The sequence below is a fragment of the Microcaecilia unicolor genome, chromosome 1 (genome assembly GCF_901765095.1).
Source record: "Microcaecilia unicolor chromosome 1, aMicUni1.1, whole genome shotgun sequence".
Taxonomy (NCBI): Eukaryota; Metazoa; Chordata; class Amphibia; order Gymnophiona; family Siphonopidae; genus Microcaecilia; species Microcaecilia unicolor.
In genome coordinates, this window is record NC_044031.1 from 682995951 (window position 1) to 683022006 (window position 26056).

Sequence of the window (26056 nt, forward strand, 5' to 3'; positions counted from 1 at the left end):
ACTATTGATAATAACTGACTAGAACGGGTATATGATCCTGTCTGATGGTCCCTTCTCTGCTATTTAGATGGGAGTGATTTTTTAAAATTTTATTTAATTTTTAACAGTTTTCAAAATACATAAACCCATTATCAATGCAACTAAGAAAATATAGGAAAAAATTAAATTGAAAAAAAAAACTAAAGAGGAATATAAAACCAACATATTCGATCACAATACTAAGGAGAAATTATGTCTTACCTGATAATTTTCTTTCCTTTAGAGCCCTTTTACTAAGTTGCTCTAAATGGGGCCATGTGCTCTGACTAGTGCATGGGTTTCCCCATGCTGAGGCCACTTGCACAGCTGTAAAATGGCCGTATTTCTATTTTTCCCAATAATGGCCAGGCACTAATTTCCCAATTAGGGCGTGGCCATTAGCACATGAACCCTTACCAGCACCTATTTAATAGGCAGAGAGGGCTCACACACTAATTATATGCTAATCAGTTGGTGTGCAGCAATGTAGCTGTGCTAACCGATTAGCGCTGGGCATACCTACTCACTGCTCCCAAAGTATTTTTTAGCTCTGGGAAAGCATATGCAGATGCCTGCGCTACCATTGTGCATCTGAGCACACCCAGCAGTAGTGCATTTTGGCACGTGGAAACACGTGTTAGTGCTTACTGCCACTTAATAAAAGGACCCCTTAGCTACACTGTTCTGCATGAATGGGTGTTATCCTCTCTACCAGTGACATCACTGCTATAAGCTGGGGTGCTCCCTGGAACAATCCAGTCTGCCTCTGCCCCATCAACCACTGCAGCTGCAATGATAATCGAGTGGCACTCGCTATCCTGCATATACCAGGATATAGCAATATCATAGGAGCCCAAATTGCTGCAATTCACCATATATTTAAGTCTCTCACTTTCCATGTTTTACTTTTTTTTTTTTTAAGAACTGAAAAGGAAGCACAGGGCACATGCAAAACCCCAATACAAGGTCTTCCAAGGGGGTGTTGTAGTATAGTATAGCTGAATAAAAGAAAGAAAATTATCAGGTAATCATAATTTCTCCTTCCTTATCGTCAGCTCCACTGTTCTGCATGAATGGGATGTACCGAACTAGATCTACTGGGTGTGGGAAGACAATGCCCCCCAAATGACAGCCCTGCCAAAGTCCAAACATGTCCAATTGGTAGTGCTTAGCAGAAGAATGGAGCACTGACCACATCACTGCCCTACAAATCTCATCAAGCCACCACCTAGGCTTCCTCCCAGGGAGCAGCCTATGCTCTGGGGGGGGGGGGGGGGGGGTAGGCCTTCAACACCTGAGGCACCAGATGATTCCCACAGATGTAGGTGGACTCAACAGTTGCCTTTATCCACTTTGCAATGGAGGCCTTAGAGGCCACTAGACCCTTGTAAGGGTCATAAAACAGAACAAAGAGGTGATCTAAGAGACAAAATTCATATTCTCTTCATGCAATGGAGCAACATTCTCCAGTTGTCCACTACGTGGAGCCTTCAGTCCGCAGGAGTTGAACCCTCTGTCAGAAAGGTGGACAAGCAGATCTCCTGAATCACATGGAATGGAAACACCACTTTTAGCAGACAGGAGGGGAACATATGAAGGGAAACCAAGTCCTCTGTGATGGAGAGATGCAGGACCTAACAGGACAAAGCCTGCAACTCAGAAACTCTACAAGCCAACTCAGAAACTCTACAAGCCAACACAGAAGCTCTACAAGCAACTCGGAAACTGACAGCCACCACAGCATACGTCTTGAGAGTAAGGTCCTTGATGGAGAGCCTCAGACAATGCCCAGATGACCAGATTGAGGTCCCAGATTGAGAACAAGAGCAAAGAGGGGGAGAGGGGGGCAGATGGTCCACTCCCTTCAGGGAATGAGTCACCTCTCTATGTAAAACCAGAGAAATGCCCTTCACTTTCTCCCCAAAAAACTGGACAGAGCAGCTACCTGGACCCTCAGGGAGCTCAATGCCAGCCCTTGCTGCAAGAACCCCTGAATATTAGGCACCTGAGCCCTCCAGAGGGACAGAGACCATTCCTCATACCAGGTTTCAAAGACCCTCCAGACCCTGACATAAGCCAGGGATGTGGAGGACTTCCTGGAGCAGAACAGTGTAGAAACCACCACAAGGGGAAACCCACACCTTTCTACAGGTCTCTTCTCAATGGCCAAACCATAAGCCAAAAGGGATCCAGATCTATCATCTCTACCAGCCCCTGCATTGACCCCAGATGCCATAAGGTCAAACTGTGGGCACCTTAGTGGTCCAGAGTAAGCTTAAAGGATTGATATCCCAGCTTCCCATTCCCCTGGGTCCAAAATGAAGCAGCTGAGAAAGTTTGCTTGCACATTGTCCTTGCCCGCAATATGAACCACTGAGAGGGCCTGCAGATGTTTTCTATCTTTTAACCAGTTTTTAATCCACAATAGAACACTACCTCCCATCCCATGACTCTCCAATTTCCTCTGGAGTCTTTCATGAGGTACTTTGTCAAACGCCTTTTGAAAATCCAGATACACAATACCAGCCGGTTCCCCTTTATCCACATGTTTGTTCACCCCTTCAAAGAAATGTAGTAGATTGGTGAGGCCAGATTTCCCTTCACTAAATCCATGTTGACTTTGTCTCATTAATCCATGCTTTTGAATATGCTCTGTAATTTTGTTCTTAATAATAGTCCCTACCATTTTATAACAGGAAGTAGATTAGATTGGATTTACAGTTCTTATCTGGCACTTCAGTCTGTACGTTTCACTTTCCCTTTTCTAGGATATGGAAACTCCCCCTCCCAACTACACACAGCCACCCACCTGAAAGCTCAAGGCTTTATAATATGGCTAATTTCGTTTACTATAGCAGTTTTACAGCGATACCCTTAGCTTCAGGTAATAAATCTACTGCTGTAATACCAATTTGCCCTTCAAATTTCAAAGCACAGAAATGTAATTACCACTTAAGTTGGCTTTCCAATTAAGATCTGCCCTCAGGCACATTAACTTTACAGAAAGCACAGGCTTAAATAATTACCACATTTGTAAAGTTAAGATCATATTCCTAGCAATTTGTTAGTTCCCATATTATGCATATAAATTCCAAGGGCCAAGATTAAAGCAACCCAGCTGATTTTCAGAGTTCTCGTGTGTGTTGCTTCTTGTAGATCCACTGCCATTAAAGCTAATAGAACACAGCAATTACTTAAAAAAGAAAGCCTCTTGTACTTGTACCCATTATCTAAAACTGCTTGATGGGGTAAGTTCACCAGTGTTCAAGAGCACTTGTACTCGGTAATGTGGCCTGTTGAGTTGGAATTTTACGTGTCAAGGTAACACCTGAATTTGCACGTACGAGCTATTGTTAATGGGTTAGCTGTATCACATTCGTTACCATATTCTTCCATTTATTTATTTATTGGGATTCTATTATAATCAACACCCGAAATGTACTCTGTCACTTTCATTAGTTACTAATAAAAACGAAAATAAATAAAAACAGCATGTAAAATATATAGAAACCGGAGCATTTGTAGCCGACCAAATATTAAGCCACAGGCCAGACTTAAAACACAACTCCTTTTACATAAGGAAAAAAATATTTAGCACTTCTCAAGTCTCGCTATAAAAAAATGGGCAGAAGCTATAGCTATACCGCTCCATAGGTCAAATGAATGAGAGGACGGAGCCAGTACGAGGTTTGAAACGCAGGCAGCCGCCACGGTTTTGGTTTTGGTCAGGGATCCGAACGAGGCTTGAAACGCACGGGGGATCGCTTGGTCGCCTGGTTCCGCCTGCTGAGGATCCCCTCTTTAGTGTAACAGGGGAGGGGTGGGGTTATGCAGATGAGGGGAAGATTCTGGAGCGAGCGGCGCCGTGGGTTTCAGAAGCTGCGGCCGTGCGGCGGAGTTGGGTCAGACGTTACGAGGAGTCTCTGGTGGAGGAAGGGCAGCGAGCAAAACAAAATCTGAGTGAATCGCAAAGCACACAGAAGTGACCTCAGCACTTACAGGAAGGCGGAACGAAGGACGGGGAGGCCAGAGAGTCCCCAGGCCTGGTCCTTGGCACGTTCTGGGGGTCGTGAGGTTGCGGTACTTCCCCGGATGCTCCAGCGCTGTTTGGTGCTGAGGAGACATTTCCAGGTTGCAACGCTCGGTGCGGGACGCAGGGCCCTTCCCCTACCTTTCTATAGCAAACAGTGATACAACTGTGCAGCAACGCCGAGGATGATAAATACGCAGGACAGGTAAGACTAAGAATGGAAACGGGGAGGAGATAAAAGAATTCCCAGGGAGGAGGAAGTGCAATCCTCCCCCCCCCCCCCCCCCCCACCAAAAAAAATGTGTATATATATATATAGGAAGGGTCCCTTTAACAAAATGAGGGTTCAGCGTTCTTTTTGAACTTCAAAGCTCAGAGGAAAACTAAATACAAACGAGTCGATAGCCAGATCTGTAGATTATATGGTGACAAAAGAAGGTGTCAGTTAGTGCGAAGTGTCACTTCCTTAAGAGCTCTGTTCTTATCTCATGTTTATTATTTTACTGTGCTTAAAGATAAGGAGCCTGTGATGCTCCTAGTATTTTTGGACTAGTTTATAATAGAAGTACAGTAATAGTACATTTCAATATTTCACTTTTATTTTACTATGTTTTCACCAAAAGCTTAAAATAATTGAGGTGGTAACTTTATATATATATATAAATTTTAGCTTGAAGAGAAATGTTAGCTTGAGCTTTGATTCGTTTTATAATTCCTGATTGTCTTAATTACTTTGTAGTATAAATACAAAGTGTGCACTTATTTGAATGCAACCTATGTCTGTAATTTTAAAATTTTTATTTAGCAACTTGAGGATTTTTTTTTGTGTATGTATGTGGAACTTGATGATCAGAACCCCTCTAAAAAAAAACCCCGCATCTTTCTAAAAGCAGCATTGTTTGCTGTATATTTAGCTCATGTAAAAATAGCATAGATGATTTGGTGAAATTTGAAACAATGTAAACAAAATTCTGTTAGAGCCACAGTTGAAGGGGAGTACTGTAGTAGTATTTTTGTATATTAATATTGTCTTTAATATTGCCTTATTATTTTTTTTTCATTGACATAAGTTTCTTCCTTTCCTTTTGGTTAGATCAGGTATAACTAATCTCTGTTGGGCAGTACCACCAGTAAGACTTGCCACCAATAAGGTTTTCCCATATTTTTCTGGATTTCCCTTGCACAGCCAGAGCAGTGACAACTCTTGGCAGGGAGCCCCCAGCAATTCTTCAGCAGCCCAGTATAATATGTACCCCCTGATCTAGTCATAGATGTCACTGCTGAACAGTGGTTTGCATTCTTTTTTCAGGGACTGTGAATGTTGTATCTGCAGCCTACGTTGACCTAGAGAGCAAAAACTAGGTTGGAGTCAGACCCAGGTCTTCTGTCCAGTATTTATTTACTCCTGCTTGATATACCACTACTTGCAAACAAAAGATGCATAAAAATAGTTTATGATAAATCAATAAGCCCACATGAATATCTCAGTTGCAATAGATGGTGCAGAATAAACAGATAAATCTCATATAGCTCAGCGTCTCTTATTTCTAAAAACCAGAAATAGAGCAGGTTTTTAAAGATAAAGTTGATCTGGCTCTTATGAAACGAGTCGCCACTGAGGTCTATAGCTTTTTATCTTTAAAAACCTGCTCTATTTCTGGTTTTTGGAAATAGAAGACGCTGGGCTATATGAGACTGTTAAAAATAGTTTACAACATGTTAAATATGAGAAAAAGTGCTTAGAGGGCAGAAAAGCATACATAGAGAAAAAAAAAAAGAAAACTTGGGCTAAAGCACGGGAGCCATAGGTACACTGAAACAGCCAAGTCTTGACCAATTTTTGGACAGTCGGGAAAGAGCATTCTGGCCTGACTGCTAAGGGCAACGTGTTCCAAAGTTTAGGCCCCACATAGTTAAATGTTTCCTGTGTAATATCTAAAAATGTGAAATTGAGATGGTAATTGCAATAATGCCAGGTGGGAGGAACGTAGTGGGCATAGGGGAACTATAAAAGCAGGAGATTTGAGATGTAATCTAGAGAAGCTGGTAAGAAACCCTTATGCACCAAGGTTAAAAGCTTGAATTGAATTTGACCTGATAAAGGAAGCCAATGTTCAGAAATTAAGAGTGAGGAAACATGATCAAAATGGCATGCATTATGGAGCAATTTGACAGCTGTTGATTGTAAACCTTTGAGAGAATGGTAAACTACTGAATAATGAATAACTGTAGTCAAGATGAGTAATGACGAGACGAGATCAACATCAATGTGCAGGTTTAACTGAACGAATCCTCTGCAAAGAAGGAAGACTGAACCACGTTACCAATATGTACCTGAAAATTCAATTTATGGTCAAATTGGACTCCTAAAATTCTGATGTCATCAAAGTAAGAGTTTGTCCTTGGATGGATGAAAAAGAGGGAGGTGTAATTGAGGGGTGGAGAAAATTACTTATTTTGATATATTGAGGAATGACAGATGATCCTTAAGCCACGTCACAACCTAGCTGAGACGTTGAAATTGAGTAAATCAGAGAGGGAAGATGGTAAATAATCTTAATACCGTCAGCTTAGCAATATGCATTGCAGCCTTGCAATTGAATGAGTGTAAGCAGTAAGATAAGAAAAAAAGTTGAATAACTGAGAAAGAATAGAACCTCAAGGGTCCCCACAGATGACTGAGTAGACTGAAGAGAGTATTTTCAAGCACAAGTTAGGAGTGATCTGCAAGATGAGATTTGAAACCAGACAAGTACTTCACCAGTGATACCTAACTGATGTAAATGATCCAAAAGAAGTGAGTGGTCCACAAGATCAAATGCAAAGGATAGGTCCAAGGATATAAAACATCTTTGGATCAACATTTCTCAATGGTTATTAACTTCATTATAAAATATGCTACAAGAAATGTTTTATTGCTATTCCCGTGTCTGAAACCTGCCTGGAACAGATGGAGAACTAGTGTTTTGTCTATGAAGTCAACCAGTTAATGATGCACTGTTCTTAAAATTTTAGAGAAAAAGAGCAGACTTGAAAATGGGTAAAACTTGCAGGAACTGTTAGGACCATGTTTGGATTTTTCAAGATGGGAGTAACAACTGCTCTTTTTCAGCCAGTGAATTTGCATGCTGGCTTGACCACATCCAGTTTCTAAATATTCTGCCAGCCTGTAGATGCTACTTCACGGTTAAATGTGTAGACATAAACAGCTACTATTGAACAGTTTTATGTATCGATATTAATCATAAATGTTTAAGCATTTATCGCCCAATTTATTACAGAAGTTCAAGGCAAGGTACAGAGAAACACAAACAATGTACAAATGTTATAAACGTTTCAGATATAATATAAAATAAAATTATAAGCCTCTAAATAAAATAAGACACCCTAAACTAATTAGCCCATCTATAGACTAAGGGCCGGATTCAGTAAATGGTGTTGAAAAGTAGGCACCCCCCCCCCCCCCCAAAAAAAAAAAAAAAAAATTACACTTGTTGCTGTTCTATAAAGTGCATTCCAGGCTGAGCGCTCTTTATAGAATAGCACTTAACTCGTATTCTGGCGTCCAAAACAACTGACATCTGATGTAAATCCTTTTATGCAACTTGGACACACAGCGCCCCCCCCCCCCCCAAAATGCTGTAACACTGCGCATAATTTTTTGGAATACTCCTGATCTGCCTGTTCCCCCTTTTGGGTATCAGGTGAGAGGATTTGGGCACAGATCTTTATAGAGTCGCATGCAGCTAGGTCCACACATGGATCTGATTAGATCCAGTATTTAACTAACTTACTTGCATACAGGTCTCAGGAGCGAATACAATTTTGGACACCAGATTTGAGTGCCATTTATAGAATCCAGGGGTAAATGTGTCCCCAAATGCTTGCTGACATAGATAAGTCTTAAGTTCCCTACGAAAAATCACCATAGTAAACTCGGCTTGGAAGAAAAAGCCTTTCACAAAACAGGTGCATATATTAAAACACCCACATTTCTGTTACAGTTTGGATGTATTTTATTGGTTAAATCATATAAAATGATTCTACTGAAGGCAAACGCCATTATCTCTTGTCCCACCACCCAAATTTCCCCCATAGTAATAAGTGCAGTATACTAATGAAAAGCAAAAAATTATAGCTTATTGGTATGATGATACAGGAATTTGGTTGACTTTTCTTGGTATTTTGAACCCTTTCTGCAGTTTGAAGAATTTCTTAAATATACCCTGAAAATGAGAATAAGCAAAATGGAACTTATTTGACGCCAGGACAAGTTAGCCCTTTGCTTGGGTTTGCCCAACATGTAGAATATTTAATTTTATGGCATTGTAAGTGATTATATGATAGGATTGCAGTACTGAAAGATGCATTTCCATATCATCAAGCTGATCAATCCATAGACTGGTGGGTTGTGTCCATCTACCAGCAGGTGGAGATAGAGAGCAAACTTTTGCCTCCCTATATGTGGTCATGTGCTGCCGGAAACTCCCCAGTATGTTCTCTATCTCAGCAGGTGGTGGTCACACACAGCAGCAGCTCTGGCTAGGCCTCCAAGCCTAATCCTTAGGTTTTGTTGAGGCCTGGGGTTGAGGGCTCTTTTGAGCAAGTGCAAACCTGGTGGTGCCAGGTCCCTCCTTTTCTCCCCCCTCCCGCTGGCTCCGTTTAAAAAATAAAAAAAATTTTAAACGTCTTTAAAGGCGTTTAATTCGACGTTTCTTTAAACGTTCATTGCAGCTACTCACTGGGACACCAGTTCGTTACAGCTCGGAGCGGCAAGCAGGTAATTTTACCTTTTTATAGCGGGCAGGGGGTTCCCCGATTCTTCTCCTCGTGGCATATGGCGTCGGAGGGCGAGGGCGCAAAGGGTCGCTCCCCGGATCGCTGGAGCGCTTCTAGAGGGGATGCGGGGGTTTTACAACCTGATTCGCCCTTGATGGGTGACAGTTTAGTGACCGATGAATGTCCCGGTCGTTCCTCCGGCGTGGCGGTTTTTTCCCGCCATAAACGCCCATCCCCCGCTCCTCGCCTCCGCCATCTTGGCCGGCCACGCGGCTCGGACGGCTTCTTCGTGGGCCGCCCTTGAGGTTGGAGACATTAATGCCATGAACGCCCTTAATTTGGGCGACGGCACAAAGCGGCTAAAGTTAAGCGCCGTTCTTCCCGCGCGGCTCCTTCGCGGAGTTTCGCGCCGGACGCCATTTTGGATGCGCAGCATGTCTCTCCCCCGCTATTGCGAGCGCCGGTTGAGAGTGCGTCTAGGGCTGTTGCCCAGGCTGCGGAAGTGCACAGTCTGGGGGGTTTCTCCCCCGAGTTTGTTTTGCTGCTGCATCAGGCTTTCCTCATGCAAAACGCTGCCCCTGCTCCCTCTTCTGATAAAGAGGTTGAGGTTCCCAGAGGTAAACGCCCTCGGGTTGATTTCCAGGCCTTGGAGGACTTTGTCTCCTCCGATGTAGATGAGGGCAGCGTGTCTGAGGTCTCCCAACGGTCCTTTGCGGATTCCTTGGAGGAGATAGATCCCCGCTCGGATGGAGCGGATGACCCCTCTGCAGCGCGGCTTTTTAGCCCAGAGGATTTGCCCAACCTGTTGTTACAGGCCATGGACACTTTGAAGATTTCCTCTCCGGAGGACGTCTCTCCCTCAGCCCCTGTTGGCTCTGCCATTATGCTGGGGACGAAGCGCCCGCCTAGATCCTTCCACGTGCATGATGCCATGCACACCTTAATTGCGGCTCAATGGGATGTCCCGGAAACGAGCCTTAAAGTGGCTAGGGCTATGTCCCGCCTCTATCCTTTGGCTGTGAGTGAACGTGAGGCCTATCTGTGGCCTACCGTGGATTCTTTAATCACTGCGGTGACTAAGAAAACGGCGTTGCCGGTGGAAGGTGGCACGGCCCTAAAGGACGCCCAAGACAGAAGATTGGAGGCGGCCTTAAGGTCGTCCTTTGAGGCAGCTGCTTTAAGTTTGCAGGCCTCAGTTTGCGGCTCCTATGTGGCCAGGGCGTGCCTGACTATGGTGCAGCGGGCTTCCCCCTCGGATCTTTCCTTGAGGGCTGATTGGCCGGCCCTGGAATCGGGCTTAGCCTATTTGGCAGACTTGCTGTATGATGTCTTGAGAGCCTCAGCTAAAGGCATGGCTCAGACAGTCTCTGCGCGGCGGTGGCTTTGGCTGAAACATTGGTCTGCTGACCACGCCTCTAAATCCCGCCTGGCTAGATTGCCTTTTAAAGGCAAGCTGCTCTTTGGGGTCGAGCTGGACAAAATCGTGACCGATCTCGGCACGTCTAAGGGCAAGAAATTGCCAGAGGTCAGGGCTCGGGCTAGTACTCGTCCCGGTACCTCCAGAGGACGGTTGCTGGAAGCCCGTCGGTACCGCCCGGGCAAGTCGGGTTCCTCTGCCCCCTCTTCCTTCAAGAGGAATTTCTCCCCCAAGCAGCATTCCTTTCGCAGAGACCGCCGTCCCGGAGGTGCTCCCTCCGGTCCTCCCCCAGGGTCTCGTACCCAATGACGGGGCCTTGGTCCACGCCCCAGTGCAGATTGGAGGACGGCTGTCCTCGTTTCTGGGCGAGTGGACCACTATAACTTCAGACGCGTGGGTGCTGGAAGTCATCAGAGACGGCTACAAGCTAGAGTTCTGCCAACCCTTAAGAGACGGGTTTGTACTCTCTCCCTGCAAGTCTCCGGTCAAGCTGTGGCAGTGCAGCAGACCTTGGACAACCTGATCCGCCTGGGTGCGGTCGTTCCGGTGCCAAAAAATCAGATTGGCAAGGGACGTTACTCCATTTACTTTGTGGTTCCAAAGAAAGGAGGTTCTGTCCGGCCTATCCTCGACCTCAAAGGGGTCAATCGGGCCTGGAAAGTGAGGCACTTTCGCATGGAGACTCTCCGCTCTGTTATAGCGGCAGTGAAGGCAGGAGAGTTCTTGGCTTCCTTGGACATCAAGGAAGCGTACCTGCATATTCCCATCTGGCCTCCTCTCCAACGCTTTCTGCGTTTTACAGTCCTGAGACGACACTTCCAGTTCAGAGCCCTCCCTTTCGGGTTGGCTACTGCTCCGCGGACCTTTTCCAAAGTAATGGGGGTCATAGCGGCCTTCCTGCTAAAGGAAGGAGTACAAGTCCATCCTTATCTGGACGACTGGTTGATCCGAGCCCCCTCTTATGCAGAGTGCGGCAAAGCTATGGACCGGGTAGTTGCTCTTGTGAGCTCCCTGGGATGGATCATCAACTGGAAGAAGAGCCAGCTGCGCCCGACTCAGTCCCTGGAGTATCTGGGAGTTCGATTCGACACCCAAGTGGGCAGAGTGTTCCTGCCAGACAATCGGATTGTCAAGCTTCAGGCTCAGGTGGACTAGTTCCTAGTAGCCTCTCCTATTTGGGCTTGGGACTACGTGCAGCTGTTGGGCTCTATGACGGCCACGATGGAAGTAGTGCCCTGGGCCAGGGCTCATAGGAGACCACTACAGCTATCTCTGCTGCTGCGCTGGACTCCGATGTCGGAGGATTATGCTGTGCGCCTTCCCGTGGACCCAGCAGTGCGCAAGGCGCTGAGCTGGTGGACGCAGACAGACAAGTTGTCTGCAGGATTGCCTCTGGTGACCCCGGAGTGGATTGTCGTCACGACAGACGCCTCTTTGATGGGCTGGGGAGCCCACTGCTTGGGAAGGACAGCGCAGGGGCTCTAGTCTCCTGCAGAGGCAAGTGGTCTATCAACCTCCTGGAACTCAGAGCCATTCGGTTGGTGTTATTGGAGTTCATCCCGGTACTGGTGTTGTAGCCTGTACGGGTCCTGTCGGACAATGCCACGGCTGTGGCCTATATCAACCGCCAGGGAGGTACCAAGAGCGCCCCTCTAGCCAAGGAGGCTATGAGTCTTTGCCAGTGGGCGGAAGCGAACCTGGAGCAGCTTTCAGCGGCCCACATTGCCGGAGTCATGAATGTCAAGGCGGACTTTCTCAGTCGCCATACCTTGGAGTCCGGAGAGTGGCAACTATCTGCTCAGGCGTTCTTGGACATCACGAAGCGCTGGGGCCAGCCGAGCCTAGATCTGATGGCGTCATCGGCCAATTGCCAAGTGCCGCGCTTTTTCAGCAGAGGACGGGACCCTCGATCCCTGGGAGTAGATGCTCTTCTCCAACAGTGGCCGACACAAGAGCTCCTCTATGTGTTCCCGCCCTGGCCCATGTTGGGCAGGGTGCTAGACCGGGTGGCAAAGCATCCCGGCAGGGTAATCCTGGTGGGTCCGGATTGGCCCAGACGTCCCTGGTATGCGGACTTGATCAGGCTCTCAGTCGACGATCCTCTGCGGCTGTCAGTGGAGCAGGGCCTGTTACATCAGGGTCCCGTGGTGATGGAGGATCCCTCTCCCTTTGGTCTTACGGCCTGGCTATTGAGCGGCAGCGTCTGAGGAAGAAGGGCTTCTCAGACAAGGTCATCGCCACTATGCTGAGAGCGAGGAAGCGCTCTACTTCTACTGCTTACGCCAGGGTTTGGCGTATCTTTGCAGCATGGTGTGAAGCAGGCTCACTTTCTCCCTTCACTGCTCCAATTTCTTCAGTGTTGGCGTTCCTGCAAGAAGGTCTGGAGAAAAGCCTGTCGCTCAGTTCCCTTAAAGTCCAGGTAGCGGCTCTGGCTTGCTTCAGGGGCCGCCTGAAGGGTGCTTCCCTGGCTTCGCAGCCAGATGTGGTGCGCTTTCTCAAGGGAGTTAATCACCTGCGCCCTCCTCTGCACTCAGTGGTGCCTGCGTGGAATCTCAACCTGGTGCTAAGAGCATTGCAGAAGCCGCCTTTTGAACCCTTGTCGAGGGCATCTCTGAAAGACCTGACGTTGAAAGCAGTCTTTTTGGTGGCTATCACTTCAGCCAGAAGAGTTTCCGAGCTCCAGGCGCTCTCATGTCGAGAGCCTTTTCTGCAGTTCACTGAGGCAGGAGTGACTATTCGCACAGTGCCTTCCTTCCTGCCCAAGATTGTTTCTCGCTTCCAGGTGAATCAGCAGCTCTGTCTCCCTTCCTTTCGTAGGGAGGACTACCCAGAGGAGTACTCCGCTCTTGAATATCTGGATGTGAGACGAGTCATCATCAGATACTTGGAAGTGACCAATGATTTCCGGAAATCGGATCATCTGTTTGTCCTGTTTGCAGGTCCTCGTAAGGGTCTGCAGGCTGCTAAGCCTACAGTGGCAAGATGGGTCAAGGAAGCCATTGCAGCGGCTTATGTGGCCGCGGGGAAGGTGCCGCCTATCCAGCTGAAGGCTCACTCCACGAGAGCTCAGGCGGCCTCGATGGCAGAGGCCGGATCCGTCTCCTTGGAAGAGATATGCAAGGCGGCAACGGGGGCTTCGGCTCATACATTCTCCAAGCATTACCGTTTGACTGTGGCTGCACGGGCGGAGGCCCGGTTTGGAGCTTCAGTGTTGAGGTCAGGGATTTCTATGTCCCGCCCTGGGTGAGTACTGCTTCGGTACATCCCACCAGTCTATGGATTGATCAGCTTGATGATATGGAAGGTAAAATTATGTATAATCATACCTGATAATTTTCTTTCCATTAATCATAGCTGATCAATCCATAGCCCCTCCCAGATATCTGTACTGTTTATATTCTGGTTGAATTTTAGGTTCAAGTTTAGCCTTCAGTTACTTCAGGAGGACTTCGTGTTCAAGTTCTTCTTTCACTTGGATTCTTCAAGAGTTGAGACGACTTTGTGTTACAGTGAGCTGCTGCATTCCTCTCCCCTCCGTTTTACGGGGCTGGATTGAGACATAAATTCTGCCGGCACTCCCTCCCGCTTCGTGCGGCTGTAGGGCAGCTTTGTACCCCTCCCGCTTCGGCGGTGTTAGGGTCAGTCAGCTCCTCCCGCGGTTGCGGTTGCAGGATAAGCCAGATCCCCCCGCATCGGCGGGTGTGGTGTCCCTCCCCCGCTCCGCGGGGATGAGCTGGACGGATTCCCCTCCCCCACTTGTGTGGGGATGAGCTGGGTTAATTCCCCTCCCCCGTTTCGGCGGTGGTGAGCTGGGCAGAGTGTCCCTTCGTGGGTGTAATTCTCTAAGTGCTGAGTCCTGCGGATGGAGCTTTGATATCGACATACTGAGGAGTTTCCGGCAGCACATGACCACATATAGGGAGGCAAAAGTTTGCTCTCTATCTCCACCTGCTGGTAGATGGACACAACCCACCAGTCTATGGATTGATCAGCTATGATTAATGGAAAGAAAATTATCAGGTATGATTATACATAATTTTACCTTCAGACTTGCCTTAAGGCTAAGATGTGATGGGGAGTAAACAGTTTCAGTAGTGTGACAGCTGCATTTTGATTTAGTTAATGGGGATATGTACCTTGGTGCATAGACTCTTAAGTTGAGGTTTTTGGGCATGGAAATAATTTGTACATTGATGCTGGCCAAGTCCTTAATTTAAATATTGATTTATTTCCCAGTTTGAAAATGGAAGATTTCTGGCATGGACCCATGTGAGGTGGATTTCTATACATTGAAGACCATGGAGAAGGAATCTGAAATTTGGATTGTCCATTTTAATTTTAAGCGTGTCATTTCTGTAACATTTTTATATGGCAGTCGTTGATATTAGTTGACTGGAGAGTAAAAGCTTCCAGTTTCTTTGACCCGTATTATGTTACTTGAAACCCTCTGAGTGGCTTGACTTGTCATTAGTGTCCCAATTTCTCACCTTTAGTTTGGGCTAGGTTTACATGACCACATGCTGACCTGCATTAATATAAATCATTTACCACAGGTCCCATATTATGGAATGGGACTTTATTATTAACGTGCATTAATGGTATTTGCACACATCTCTTTTTTATGCAAAAAACAAAACTGCACATACTATCGTAGCTATACGATAACAGTATCTATTGAGCAATCCCAAATTTGAGAGCTAGACCAGATGGATGGCTGTATAGTACCAGTTTTTCCAGTTACGTTTGTGCTCATATGACCAAAGCCTGCTATAGTCTGCCAGGGTTTAGGCATCCTTTTAATGCTTAAGCTGTATGAGTAAACCTAGTTGATGAATTCTTGACTGCATAGATCGAGGGTAGGTAGCCCTGTTGATATTCTTTGATTTTTTTTTTTTTTTTCTCTGTAGTGATTTGAAAGTGTTGATTCTGAATGCTAACCACTCTGCTTGTAGGTCCTGGAGTTCTTGGACTCATGAGGTTCAAACCCTTCTTCCAAAACTGCTCCAAGACTCTATTTTTGAAGTCTTTGTTTATCTCACCCCCATGCTGTGGTCAGGGTAATGTCTTGAAGTGGGCTAGCTTTGCACTTACCTTAAGCTTAAGTTCATCTGTCATGGTATCTTGAAGATGATTGCGGTCTCTGAATTACTGGTGGTACCAGTCTGAATACTGAATCTGCCTCTTGGGGTTAAGGTGTAATATGTAATTAAGACAACCTTATCAAGTTGCACTTGTAAACTCATTTTAATCTACATAGTAACATAGTAGATGATGGCAGAAAAAGACCTGCACGGTCCATCCAGTCTGCCCAACAAGATAAACTCATATGTTCTACTTTTTGTGTATACCTTACCTTGATTTGTATCTGCCATTTTCAGGGCACAGACCGTAGAAGTCTTGCCCAGCACTAGCCCCGCCTCCCCCCACCGGCTCTGCCACCTAATCTCTGCTAAGCTTCTGAGGATCCATTCCTTCTGAACAGGATTCCTTTGTTTATCCCACGCATGTTTGAATTCCATTACCGTTTTCATCTCCATCACCTCCCGCAGGAGGGAATTCCAAGTATCCACCACTCTCGCCGTGAAAAAATACTTCCTGACATTTTTCTTGAGTCTGCCCCCCTTCAATCTCATTTCATGTCCTCTAGTTCTACCGCCTTCCCATCTCCGGAAAAGGTTTGTTTGCGGATTAATACCTTTCAAATATTTGAACGTCTGTATCATATCACCCCAGTTTCTCCTTTCCTCCAGGGTATACATGTTCAGGTCAGCAAGTCTCTCCTCATACGTCTTGTAACGCAAATCCTATACCATTCTCGTAGCTTTTCTTTGCACCGCTTCAATTCTTTTTACATCCTTAGCAAGATACGGTTGATCTGGTTGATTGTTTCCAATACAATTTCAGTACAGGGAGATGCTGGCCAGGGTATGTGAGCAGCTTCAGACATTTTGCACCCAGGAGGCCTTGAGTGCTTCCTACTGCTAGAATCCATGGTGGCAACACTAGAGCTTCTGTTTTGGATGAGAGGTCCCTCTAAAGATGTCATCTTTCCATTCCCCAAATCACAGGAGTATGACATGTTCCTTCTCCTGAAGTCTTGGCTCTGGAGGCAGCTGATGTGATAATGAATCCAATCTCATTTTCTCAGGGGAACGAACCTGGAGCCTTCCAGTTGGATGATAGTCATACTGGCGCCAGTTTGAAGGGGGGAGGAGAGCTTGCTGTTCAGGTCAGGTGGCACAGGGTCTTATCTTGGGATTCTGCCTAATCCCTTAAGGTTCAAAGCAGGTTAACAAAAGAAATTACTGGTACAGTAGCCAGGAATTAGTCTAATATAATCACTAAATGAAGAGGAAAAACCTTTTACAAAAATTTAGGGAACAATAACAACGTCAACTTTCAAAAACAAAAATAACATATAGAAGAGTGAATTCATTAGGCAAGTCATTTCAGAGTTTTGCTGATAAATATTTAAATGAATTTGATACTAACGAGTTATAATTAGCATTTTTACCAAGAGGAATCCCAAAAGCAGATTACATTTTTGACTTTCTATAAATAAAACCAACAAATATTAATTAAAGGGACCAATCCATTGAGACAGTGACCACCTAAGGTTGTGAAAATTGGACACATTGTCTTAAAATGTATTCAGGCCTGGCATTGGTATCCAGTGCAGCTCTCTAAACAGTGGAGAGACATGGTCAAACTTAGACTAGTTTTTACCCACTGGTTGCAGGGTCAACAGTCCGTATCCTGTTGGACAATCCAACAACAGTGACCTATGTGGGCAAGCAGGGAAGAGCCAAGAGTGTGGCAGTGGTAGTGGAGGTCACCTTGCCCTGCATATAGACAGAGGACCATTCAGAGGCTGTTTCCACAACTCACTTTTGGGGGATGGAGAACATTCAGGCAGATTTCCTTAGCTAGAGTGTTCTGGATCTGAACAGTGGGAGCTGGGGACCTGGGCATTCCTGATGCATGTGGATTGCTGGGGACCATTGACATTAAGCTTGATGGAATTGCTCTGTAATACCAAGGCTGGCTTTTTTTTTTTTTTTCAAATACCTGAAAGTTGGTGTGCAAGTCATCAATGCACTGTTAATAGCCATGGCCTCAAGAAAGTCCCCTTTGTGTGCCACCTTAGCCGCTCATCAGTTGAGTTCTGTGCAGGATTGCCAAGCATCCGTTTATGGTGATCCTGGTGGTTCTGGATTGGCCTTGACAGCTCTGGTATGCTATGCAATCTTGTGTGGGGGAAAATGCTAAGGTTTCCCCAGGTCTAGGCCTGCTTCAGCAGGGGCCTATAATGAAGCATCTTGACCACTTTTGGCTTACAGCCTGGCCCTTGAAAGAGGTAGATTGAAGCACAAAGGTTATTCTGCATCAGTACTAGGTCTGCTGCTGGGAGCAAAAAGGATGTTGAACCTCCCTTATGTATGTATGATGTGTGTTTGAAGCCTAATATACATGGCAAGCAGATGTTCCAGCAATCCTGGCCGTCCTACAAAGGGAATTTGACCAGGGCTTACTGCTTAAGGTGCAGGTGGCAGCATTAGCCTGTCTTGGTTTAGTAGAGAGGCCTGTATTGATCTAGGGCCTTTTGTGATATTGGCACTTGCAGATATTATACATTTTCTTTATCCCTTTATTTCATTTTCTTTCTTAATTCTACTGGGAAGGAGGGAACTTAATTGGTTGCTGCGGATTAGATTCAATAAATGGTGCCCAAAGTTAAGCGCTGGGATAAGTAGCCTAATGATTAGTGCAGTGGGCTGAGAACCTGGGAAACTGGGTTCAATTCCCATTGCAGCTCCGTGTGACCCTGTACATGTCACTTAATTCTCCATTGCCCCAGGTACAAAACATAGTTTGAGAGCCCACTAGGAACAGATAAAGTACTTGCATATAATCTATGTAAACCGCTTTGGTTGTAGCCACAGAAAGGCAGTATGTCAGTCCATGAACCCCCCCCCCCCCCCCCTTCCTCCCTTAAGCTAGTATTCTACGTGGAACGATCTTTATAGAATACTAACTTAGCATACTTTTCATGCCCAGCTTTGGACATGAGCATTTAGGCCTGCAAAAGGCAACCAGTGGTAGTTTAGGTATGCAAATGCAGGTATTCTATAGCATTGCATCTAATTTCCAGACATCACATCACAGTCGAAACCCAGGCCAAAGTTTCGGCCTGCCTTTCAGATATCGCTGCCTGGATGTCCAACCGGCATCTGAAACTGAACATGGCAAAAACTGAGCTCCTTGTCTTTCCACCCAAACCCTCTTCTCCTCTTCCCCCACTTTCCGTCTCTGTTGACAACGCCCTCATCCTCCCCGTCTCTTCAGCCCGCAATCTCGGAGTCATTTTCGACTCCTCCCTCTCCTTCTCTGCCCATATCCAGCAGACAGCTAAGACCTGTCGCTTCTTCCTCTATAATATTAGCAAAATTCGCCCATTCCTCTCTGAACAGACCACCCGAACCCTCGTCCACTCGCTCGTTACCTCTCGTCTTGACTATTGCAACCTTATTCTCGCTGGCCTCCCGCTTAGCCATCTATCCCCCCTTCAATCTGTCCAAAATTCCGCCGCACGTCTTATCCACCGCGTGAACCGATACTCTCATATCACCCCTCTCCTCAAGTCGCTTCACTGGCTCCCAATCCGTTACCGTATACAATTCAAGCTTCTCCTATTGACCTTCAAGTGCACTCAATCTGCAGCCCCCCATTACCTCTCTACCCTCCTCTCCCCGTATGTTCCCACCCATAACCTCCGCTCTCAGGACAAATCACTCCTATCTGTACCCTTCTCCACCACCGCTAACTCCAGACTCCGCCCCTTCTGCCTCCCCATCACCTTATGCCTGGAACAGACTTCCCGAGCCCATACGCCATGCGCCCTCCCTGCCCATTTTCAAGTCCTTACTCAAAGCCCATCTCTTCTCCCTTGCTTTTGGCGCCTAACCACCTTCCCCATTCATGATACCTACACTGACTACATAGTTTGTAACCTTTAGATTGTAAGCTCTCTTGAGCAGGGACTGTCCTTCCCCATGTTTAAACTTGTACAGCGCTGCGTAACCCTGGCAGTGCTATAGAAATGCTAAGTAGTAGTAGTAGTAGATGTGCACTCTTTGAAGTTGCACACTATGAAATGTAGACATGCATGTTATAGAATAGGGTGTAGGGCAGATCTGTGCATAACTCCTATTTACTGCCAATTAAGTGCTTGTTAATTCAAATATTACCTAATTAGCTAATTTAGTTTATGCGCTGATCTGGGATCTGTTCCCAAATTTGGGTGACCTATACAGAATTTGCCTAGTAATATCTGTTGCTGTGGGCAGGGTCAGATTAAGTCTTTGGCAAACTTTTTTGCATGTACTTTGTGCCCACATGTTTAGGAGGGGCCGGTGGCATAGCCTGAAAACAGTTTTTGGGTGGGCCGACAGGTTGGATGGGTGGGCACTAGAGTTGCCAACTTTTTAAAAGAGAGAAAAAAAGTCACCTAATGCACCCATACTTTGTACCTACCCCACCCCATTCTCCACCTCTACCGCACTACCATTTACTGCTTATTCTCATTTTCAGGGTATATTTAAGAAATTCTTCAAACTGCAGGCATATTATTTATTTATTTGTTACATTTGTATCCCACATTTCCCCACCTTTTTGCAGGCTCAATGTGGCTTACATAGTACCGTAAACGGCGTTAGCCAATTCCAGTATGAACAATTTATCTCCTTGGTTCAACATCCCTTCCCTCGTTCCAGCACTCTTTGCAGGTCCACAGCTCTCCCCTGCACATCCAGCCCTCTCTCCCTTCCCTTCCCTTCAGCACCTCCTTACAAACGGTTTACATAATTCAGGTACTTATTTTGTATCAGGGGCAATGGAGGGTTAAGTGACTTGCTCAGAGTCACAAGGAGCTGCAGTGGGAATCAAACTCAGTTCCCCAGGATCAAAGTCCACTGCACTAACCACTAGGCTACTCCTCCAGCCATACTGGGTCAGACGGGTCAGACCAATGGTCCATCTAGCCCAGCATCCTGTTTTCCGAACAGTGGCCAAGCCAGGTCACAAGTATCTGGCAGAAACCCAAATTGTAGCAACACTCCATACTACAAATCCCAAGGCAAGCAAACTATGGACTTTTCCTCCAGGAATTTGTCCAAACCTTTATTAAACCCAGGTACGCTAACTGCTGTTACCACATCCTCTGGCAAAGAGTTCCAGAGCTTAACTATTAACTGTTAATTGAGCGAAAAAATATTTCCTCCTGTTTGTTTTAAAAGTATTTCCATGTAAATTCCTCGACTGTCTCCTTGTCTTTGTACTTTTTGGAACGAGTAAAAAATCGGTTTACATCTACTCATTCTACACTACTCAGGATTTTGTAGACCTCAATCACATCTCCCCTCAGCCGTCTCTTTTCGAAGCTGAAGAGCCCTGATCTCTTTAGCCTTTCCTCATACGAGAGGAGTTCCATCCCTTTTATCATTTTAGTTGCTGCTCTTTGACCCTTTTCTAATTCTGCTGTATCTTTTTTTGAGATGCGGCGACCAGAACTGAATGCAGCGCTCAAGGTGCGGATGCACCATGGAGTGATACAAAGGCGTTATAGTATTTTTGGTCTTACTCACCATCCCATTCCTAATAATTCCTATCATCCTGTTTGCTTTTTTGGCTGCCGCCGCACACTGAGCAGAAGGTTTCAACTTTATTATCTACAGCGACACCCAGATCTTTTTCTTGAGTGCTGACCCCCAACTGTGATTCGGATTATTCTTTCCAATGTGCATCACCTTGCATTTGTCCACATTAAATTTCATCTACTATTTAGATGCCCAGTCCAATTTGCTAAGGTCTTCCTGCAATATTTCAGTCCGCACGTGTTTTAACAACCGTGAATAGGGTCATTCCATGATAAGTGGTGTAAACCTTCCCACCATCATGTCTCCAATTTTGTTCAAATTTTATCTGTTGCGCGAGTCAGGTGTTAAACGAAGTTTCCCAAAATTTGAGGTCTCTAACTGCAATAGTTGCAGATCTAGACCCCCTTTTCTGAAAGGTTGTCAGTCCATGAGCGCGCGACATTTACCAAAATGCCAATTTTGGGGTCTAATAAAATCCAAACACATTTATAAGTGGCTAAAAAATTCAAATCATGTACAGTTTTTGATGCTAATTCCAATGAAATACATTTTAACATTATGGATGCAAAATCCAGTCAAACAAGTTGACTCAAAGTGTGCATCAAAATTGGTTGCGACTCATCGGAACATATGTGGACCAATATTCAGTTCGCAACAACTTCCATGCAAACAAAGATATGGACTTGAAATTGTGAACAAGCATTATGCTTGTGCTGGACGTAATACTGCCAGATTTGCAACTAACCAGCATCTATAACCGCCCTGCAGGATCTCTTCAAAGTTGGCACTGTCAGCGCAAATGGTAAAATGTACCAAAGTTCAAAGCCAATTATTAAAAAAGAGTCTGCCTGAATCAGCTTGTGAACAGTATCATCTGAAAGAGAAAATTGTGCTCTACAACACTGATATGTTTTTGTTTTGGAATGCCACCATTAAGTAGCCATTTACTCAGGTCAAAGTATGTTATATTTTGTGTGCGCGATGTATTGCGTTGGTCCATGATGGCTGAGCCCATTACTGGTTATCACATTGAAACCAGCATCCCCATCGCCATAGGGGCCACGCCCAATAGCCATGCAGTAACACCCACGGGTGGGTATCTTTACTGCAGGATCCCAAGCCTGATTGTGGGTTTCTTTACTGCAGGTTCCCAAGCCTGCCTTCTTCATTTACTTCACTGCAGGTTCCCAAGCCTGCCTTCTTCAGTTACTTCATCATTCTGAAAGTATCATTGATCTGCAAGAGAACAGTTTCAGGGAAACCTACTATTGCTGACCAGATGATGTCACTGATGGAGCTGGAATAACAGCAATGATAAGTTGTTCTGGGATCCAGCAAGTATCGCATCTTACCGGCCAATAAAATGAAGTAGTGGGACCATGAGGATGTGTAAAGCTTATGAAAGCATCTTTCTGTTCAACTGACGTTTCACAAACGTTTCCAATCCACCCATTTATTTTCATAAATGCAAGCAACATACTTAGGACAAGGGATTCATGGTGAAAGCAAATGACGGAATCTTCATCAAGAGTTGCTTCTGAACGCATAAGAAGCAATTTCTGGTCCATTCTGTGAAATCCCCAAAAGGTTTGAATCCTGCCTTCTTAGCATAGAAAATTACGTGGCACTTTGATGTACCTGCCTGCCATGATGGGAAAGCAACGGGGTACAAATATAACTAAAATAAATAAATAAAATAAAATACCAGCTTTTTCCAATTGAACAGGGAGCCAAGGATTCTTCATTTTTCTTGTCTTCTGACATCTATAATTAATGGTACAACAGATGATAAACACACTTTTTAAAAGATTTTATTAAGCTGGAATATTCACCTGAGATGGCACGACCAAACTGATAACAGTGCACAATAAATGATTGGACAATCAACAATAAAATACGAATGAATAAATATATCAATACTTTTAAGTGACTATTAAGACTCAATTTCCTAGAAATGAAGAAAAATTAGCGCGTCAAGCGTACTAAATATAACATACTTTGACCTGAGTAAATGGCTACTTAATGGTGGCATTGCAAAACAAAAACATATCAGTGTTGTAGAGCACAATTTTCTCTTTCAGATGATACTGTCACAAGCTGATTCAGGCAGACTCTTTTTTAATAATTGGCTTTGAACATTGGTACATTTTACCATTTGCGCTGACAGTGCCAACTTTGAAGAGATCCTGCAGGGCAGTTATAGATGCTGGTTAGTTGCAAATCTGGCAATACTATGTCCAGCACAAGCATAATGCTTGTTCAAAATTTCAAGTCCGTATCTTTGTTTGCATAGAAGTTGTTGCGGTCTGAATATTGGTCCAAATATGTTCCGATGAGTCGCAACCAATTTTGATGCACACTTTGAGTCAACGTGTTTGACTGGATTTTGCATCCATAATGTTAAAATGTATTTCATTGGAATTAGCATCAAAAACTGTACAGGATTTGAATTTTTTAGCCATTCTAATAAGTGTGTTTGGATTTTATTAGACCCCAAAAATGGCATTTTGTTAAATGTCACGCGCTCATGGACTGACAACCTTTCAGAAAAGGGGGTCTAGATCTGCAACTATTGCAGTTAGAGACCTCAAATTTTGGGAAACTTTGTTTAACACCTGACTCGCGCAACAGATAAAATTTGAACAAAATTGGAGAACATGATGGTGGGAACTTCTTTTAATTTTAGACCACTTGCATGTAATGACCCAATAGTTTGTATCATCTGCAAATTTGATCACCTCACTCGTCGTTCTGATTTCCATATCATTTATAAATGTTAAATGGTACTGGTCCCAGTACAGATCCCTGCAGCACTCCACTCCATTGAGAGAATTGACCATTTAACCTTACCCTCTGTTTTCTGTCCAATAATCAATTCCTAATCCACACAAGAACCTTGCCTCCTATCCCATTACTCTTTCATTTTCTCAGGAGTCTCTCATGAGGAACTTTATCAAAAGCTTTCTGAAAATCTAGATACACTACACCGGCTCACCTTTATTCACATGTTTATTCACGCCTTCAAAGAAATGAAGCAAATTGGTGAGGCAAGACTTCCCTCGGCTGAACCCACGCTGACTCCGTCCCATGAAACCATGTTTGTCTACGTGTTCTATAATTTTATTCTTTATAATAGTTTCCACTACTTTGCCCGGCACTGACGTCAGGCTTACCAATCTATAATTTCCCGAATCACCCCGAACCCTTTTTAAAAACTAGCGTCACATTGTCCACCCTCCAATCTTCAGGTACTACTAACAACTTTAATGACAGGTTGCCATGAGAGGAATGAACATCACTCCTGTACTGTGTATGTTGGCACTAGTGGATTTATGATGAGCCATTCTTGGGGAGGGAAGTACTAGACGGTGTGCATCCAGTGAGTGCAAGGAACGGAAAGAAGTATAAGGGATCGCAGAAGATGAAAGATACGGTGGGGAATCCAGATGAAGAGCCTTCTGAGTTAAAGTACTTTAACCAGCCTATATTGAACAGGCAACCAGTGTAGACGAATGAAAAGTGGTGTGATATGGTCAAATATTTTGACTTCAAGAAATCTTTCAGCAGAGTTATGGAGGGATTGAAGACGATGGAGAAGACTAGAGGAAATACCACAGTAAATAGTGTTATAATAATCAAGTTAGTTATTACAAATGCATAGACAAGCATATGAAGTGAGTTGAAAATCTAAATATCTACTAATGGAGCAAATACAATGTAGCCAATAGAACCCTTTCCTTACTACCTGGGAGACTTGGAGTCAAATGAGAGCTTAGAGTCGACGATGTTACAACTTTGCTTTAACCCTTACCCTCACTACCAATTATAATGTTCTAGTACATATTGTGTTGTCATTGCAAGTAGTATACCATGCCATACTTTGTATTGTTGTTCGAATATTTTTACTGGTCTACTTGCCTCCTGCTCATGTTTGATCTATTCTTACTGTACACCGCCTTAAGTGAATTCCTTCAAAAAGGCGGTAAATAAATCCCAATAAAGTAAAGTGGAGTTGGGGGGGGGGGGGGGGCAGAGAATGACCTGCAAACCCTGCATGCAGTTGTCTTAGCTGGGTTTTAAGGACCAGTCTATGGGTAGTGAGTCAGTCAATCTGAGAGAGAATAAAGACAATGCTGTAGGGGAGAAAGGTTCACTGAGTGCAGCCAACCAGGGTAAACTAGCAAGATACCATTTGCATGAAAGAAGAAGTTAATGTTGTGGTCCTATATGAGAAGAGCAGGGGGACTAAGGAAGATATTAAATAACAGGGAGAGGATAGAGCCCTGTGGCACACCACATGACAATGGTAATGGAGGAGTAGTAACAGAAAAACATCTGTTGAAGAGAGAAGACGAGAACCAGTTAAGAACTGAGCCAGATACTATAGTTTCAAGATGCAAAAGGAGGAGGGAGTGATCAACTAAGTCAAATGCTGCAGAGAGGTCTAGTGAAACAAGAACAGTTTTTACCAGAATCAAGATAGGAATGTAAATCACTGACAAGAGTAGCAAGTGTAGTTTCAATGCTGTGCAAGGTGCGAAATTCAGTTGATAGGATGAAAGGTATAACAGCTATCAGTGAGTTGTAAAGTTGGTCAAACACGACGCATTCTGTAATTTTTGAGATGAAACAAAGGTTAGAGAGAGGGCAATAATTGGCTGGTAAAAGAGGATCAAGAAAAGGGCTGTTAAGGATAGGTTTGACAATTGCCTGCTTCCATGTGGAAGGAACATGACTGGTAGAGAGGCTCAGAGTTACCGAGGAAGAAGACATGCCTACCAAATTTAAGCCAGCGTGAAGGAAGAGGATCAAGAGACAAGGTAGTGATGTGCATATGAGAGAGGATTAGTGAGAGCTATGTGAAAGAAGGAATGATGAAAGTTGATTAGGAGGCACAACCCTCTCTGCCCAGGAAAGACAGAGGAGAGAGCAGGGGGAGAGAAGCCTGAAGTGAAGATACACTGTGGTTTCAACTGAAGGCTGAACAAAAGAGAACTCTAGAAAAGGTTTACAAGTTAGTTGGAAGTAATAGCAAACATTCTTACAAGGGTTATTGGGTTTGGCCAGTTGCTTAACAAAGTATGTCCTTTTAAGCTTGTTTAATCTGAGATGAATAATGGCAGGAGGCAGCCATCAGCGAGTCTTTTGAACATGATT

At 44.8% G+C, this 26056-nt stretch overlaps 1 protein-coding gene across 2 annotated transcripts in view; it reads left to right on the plus strand.

Annotated features, from left to right (window-relative positions):
• The first annotated feature begins 3847 nt into the window (after nucleotides 1–3847).
• The window catches only part of OAZ2 (ornithine decarboxylase antizyme 2), an 83782-nt gene continuing 61573 nt past the window's right edge, over nucleotides 3848–26056 (plus strand). For both annotated transcript variants that reach the window (XM_030187952.1, XM_030187961.1), the window contains exon 1: nucleotides 3848–4253. In XM_030187952.1, coding sequence (XP_030043812.1) covers nucleotides 4234–4253 — 20 coding nt within the window. In that variant the 5' untranslated portion in view covers nucleotides 3848–4233. The remainder of the gene's footprint in view (nucleotides 4254–26056) is intronic.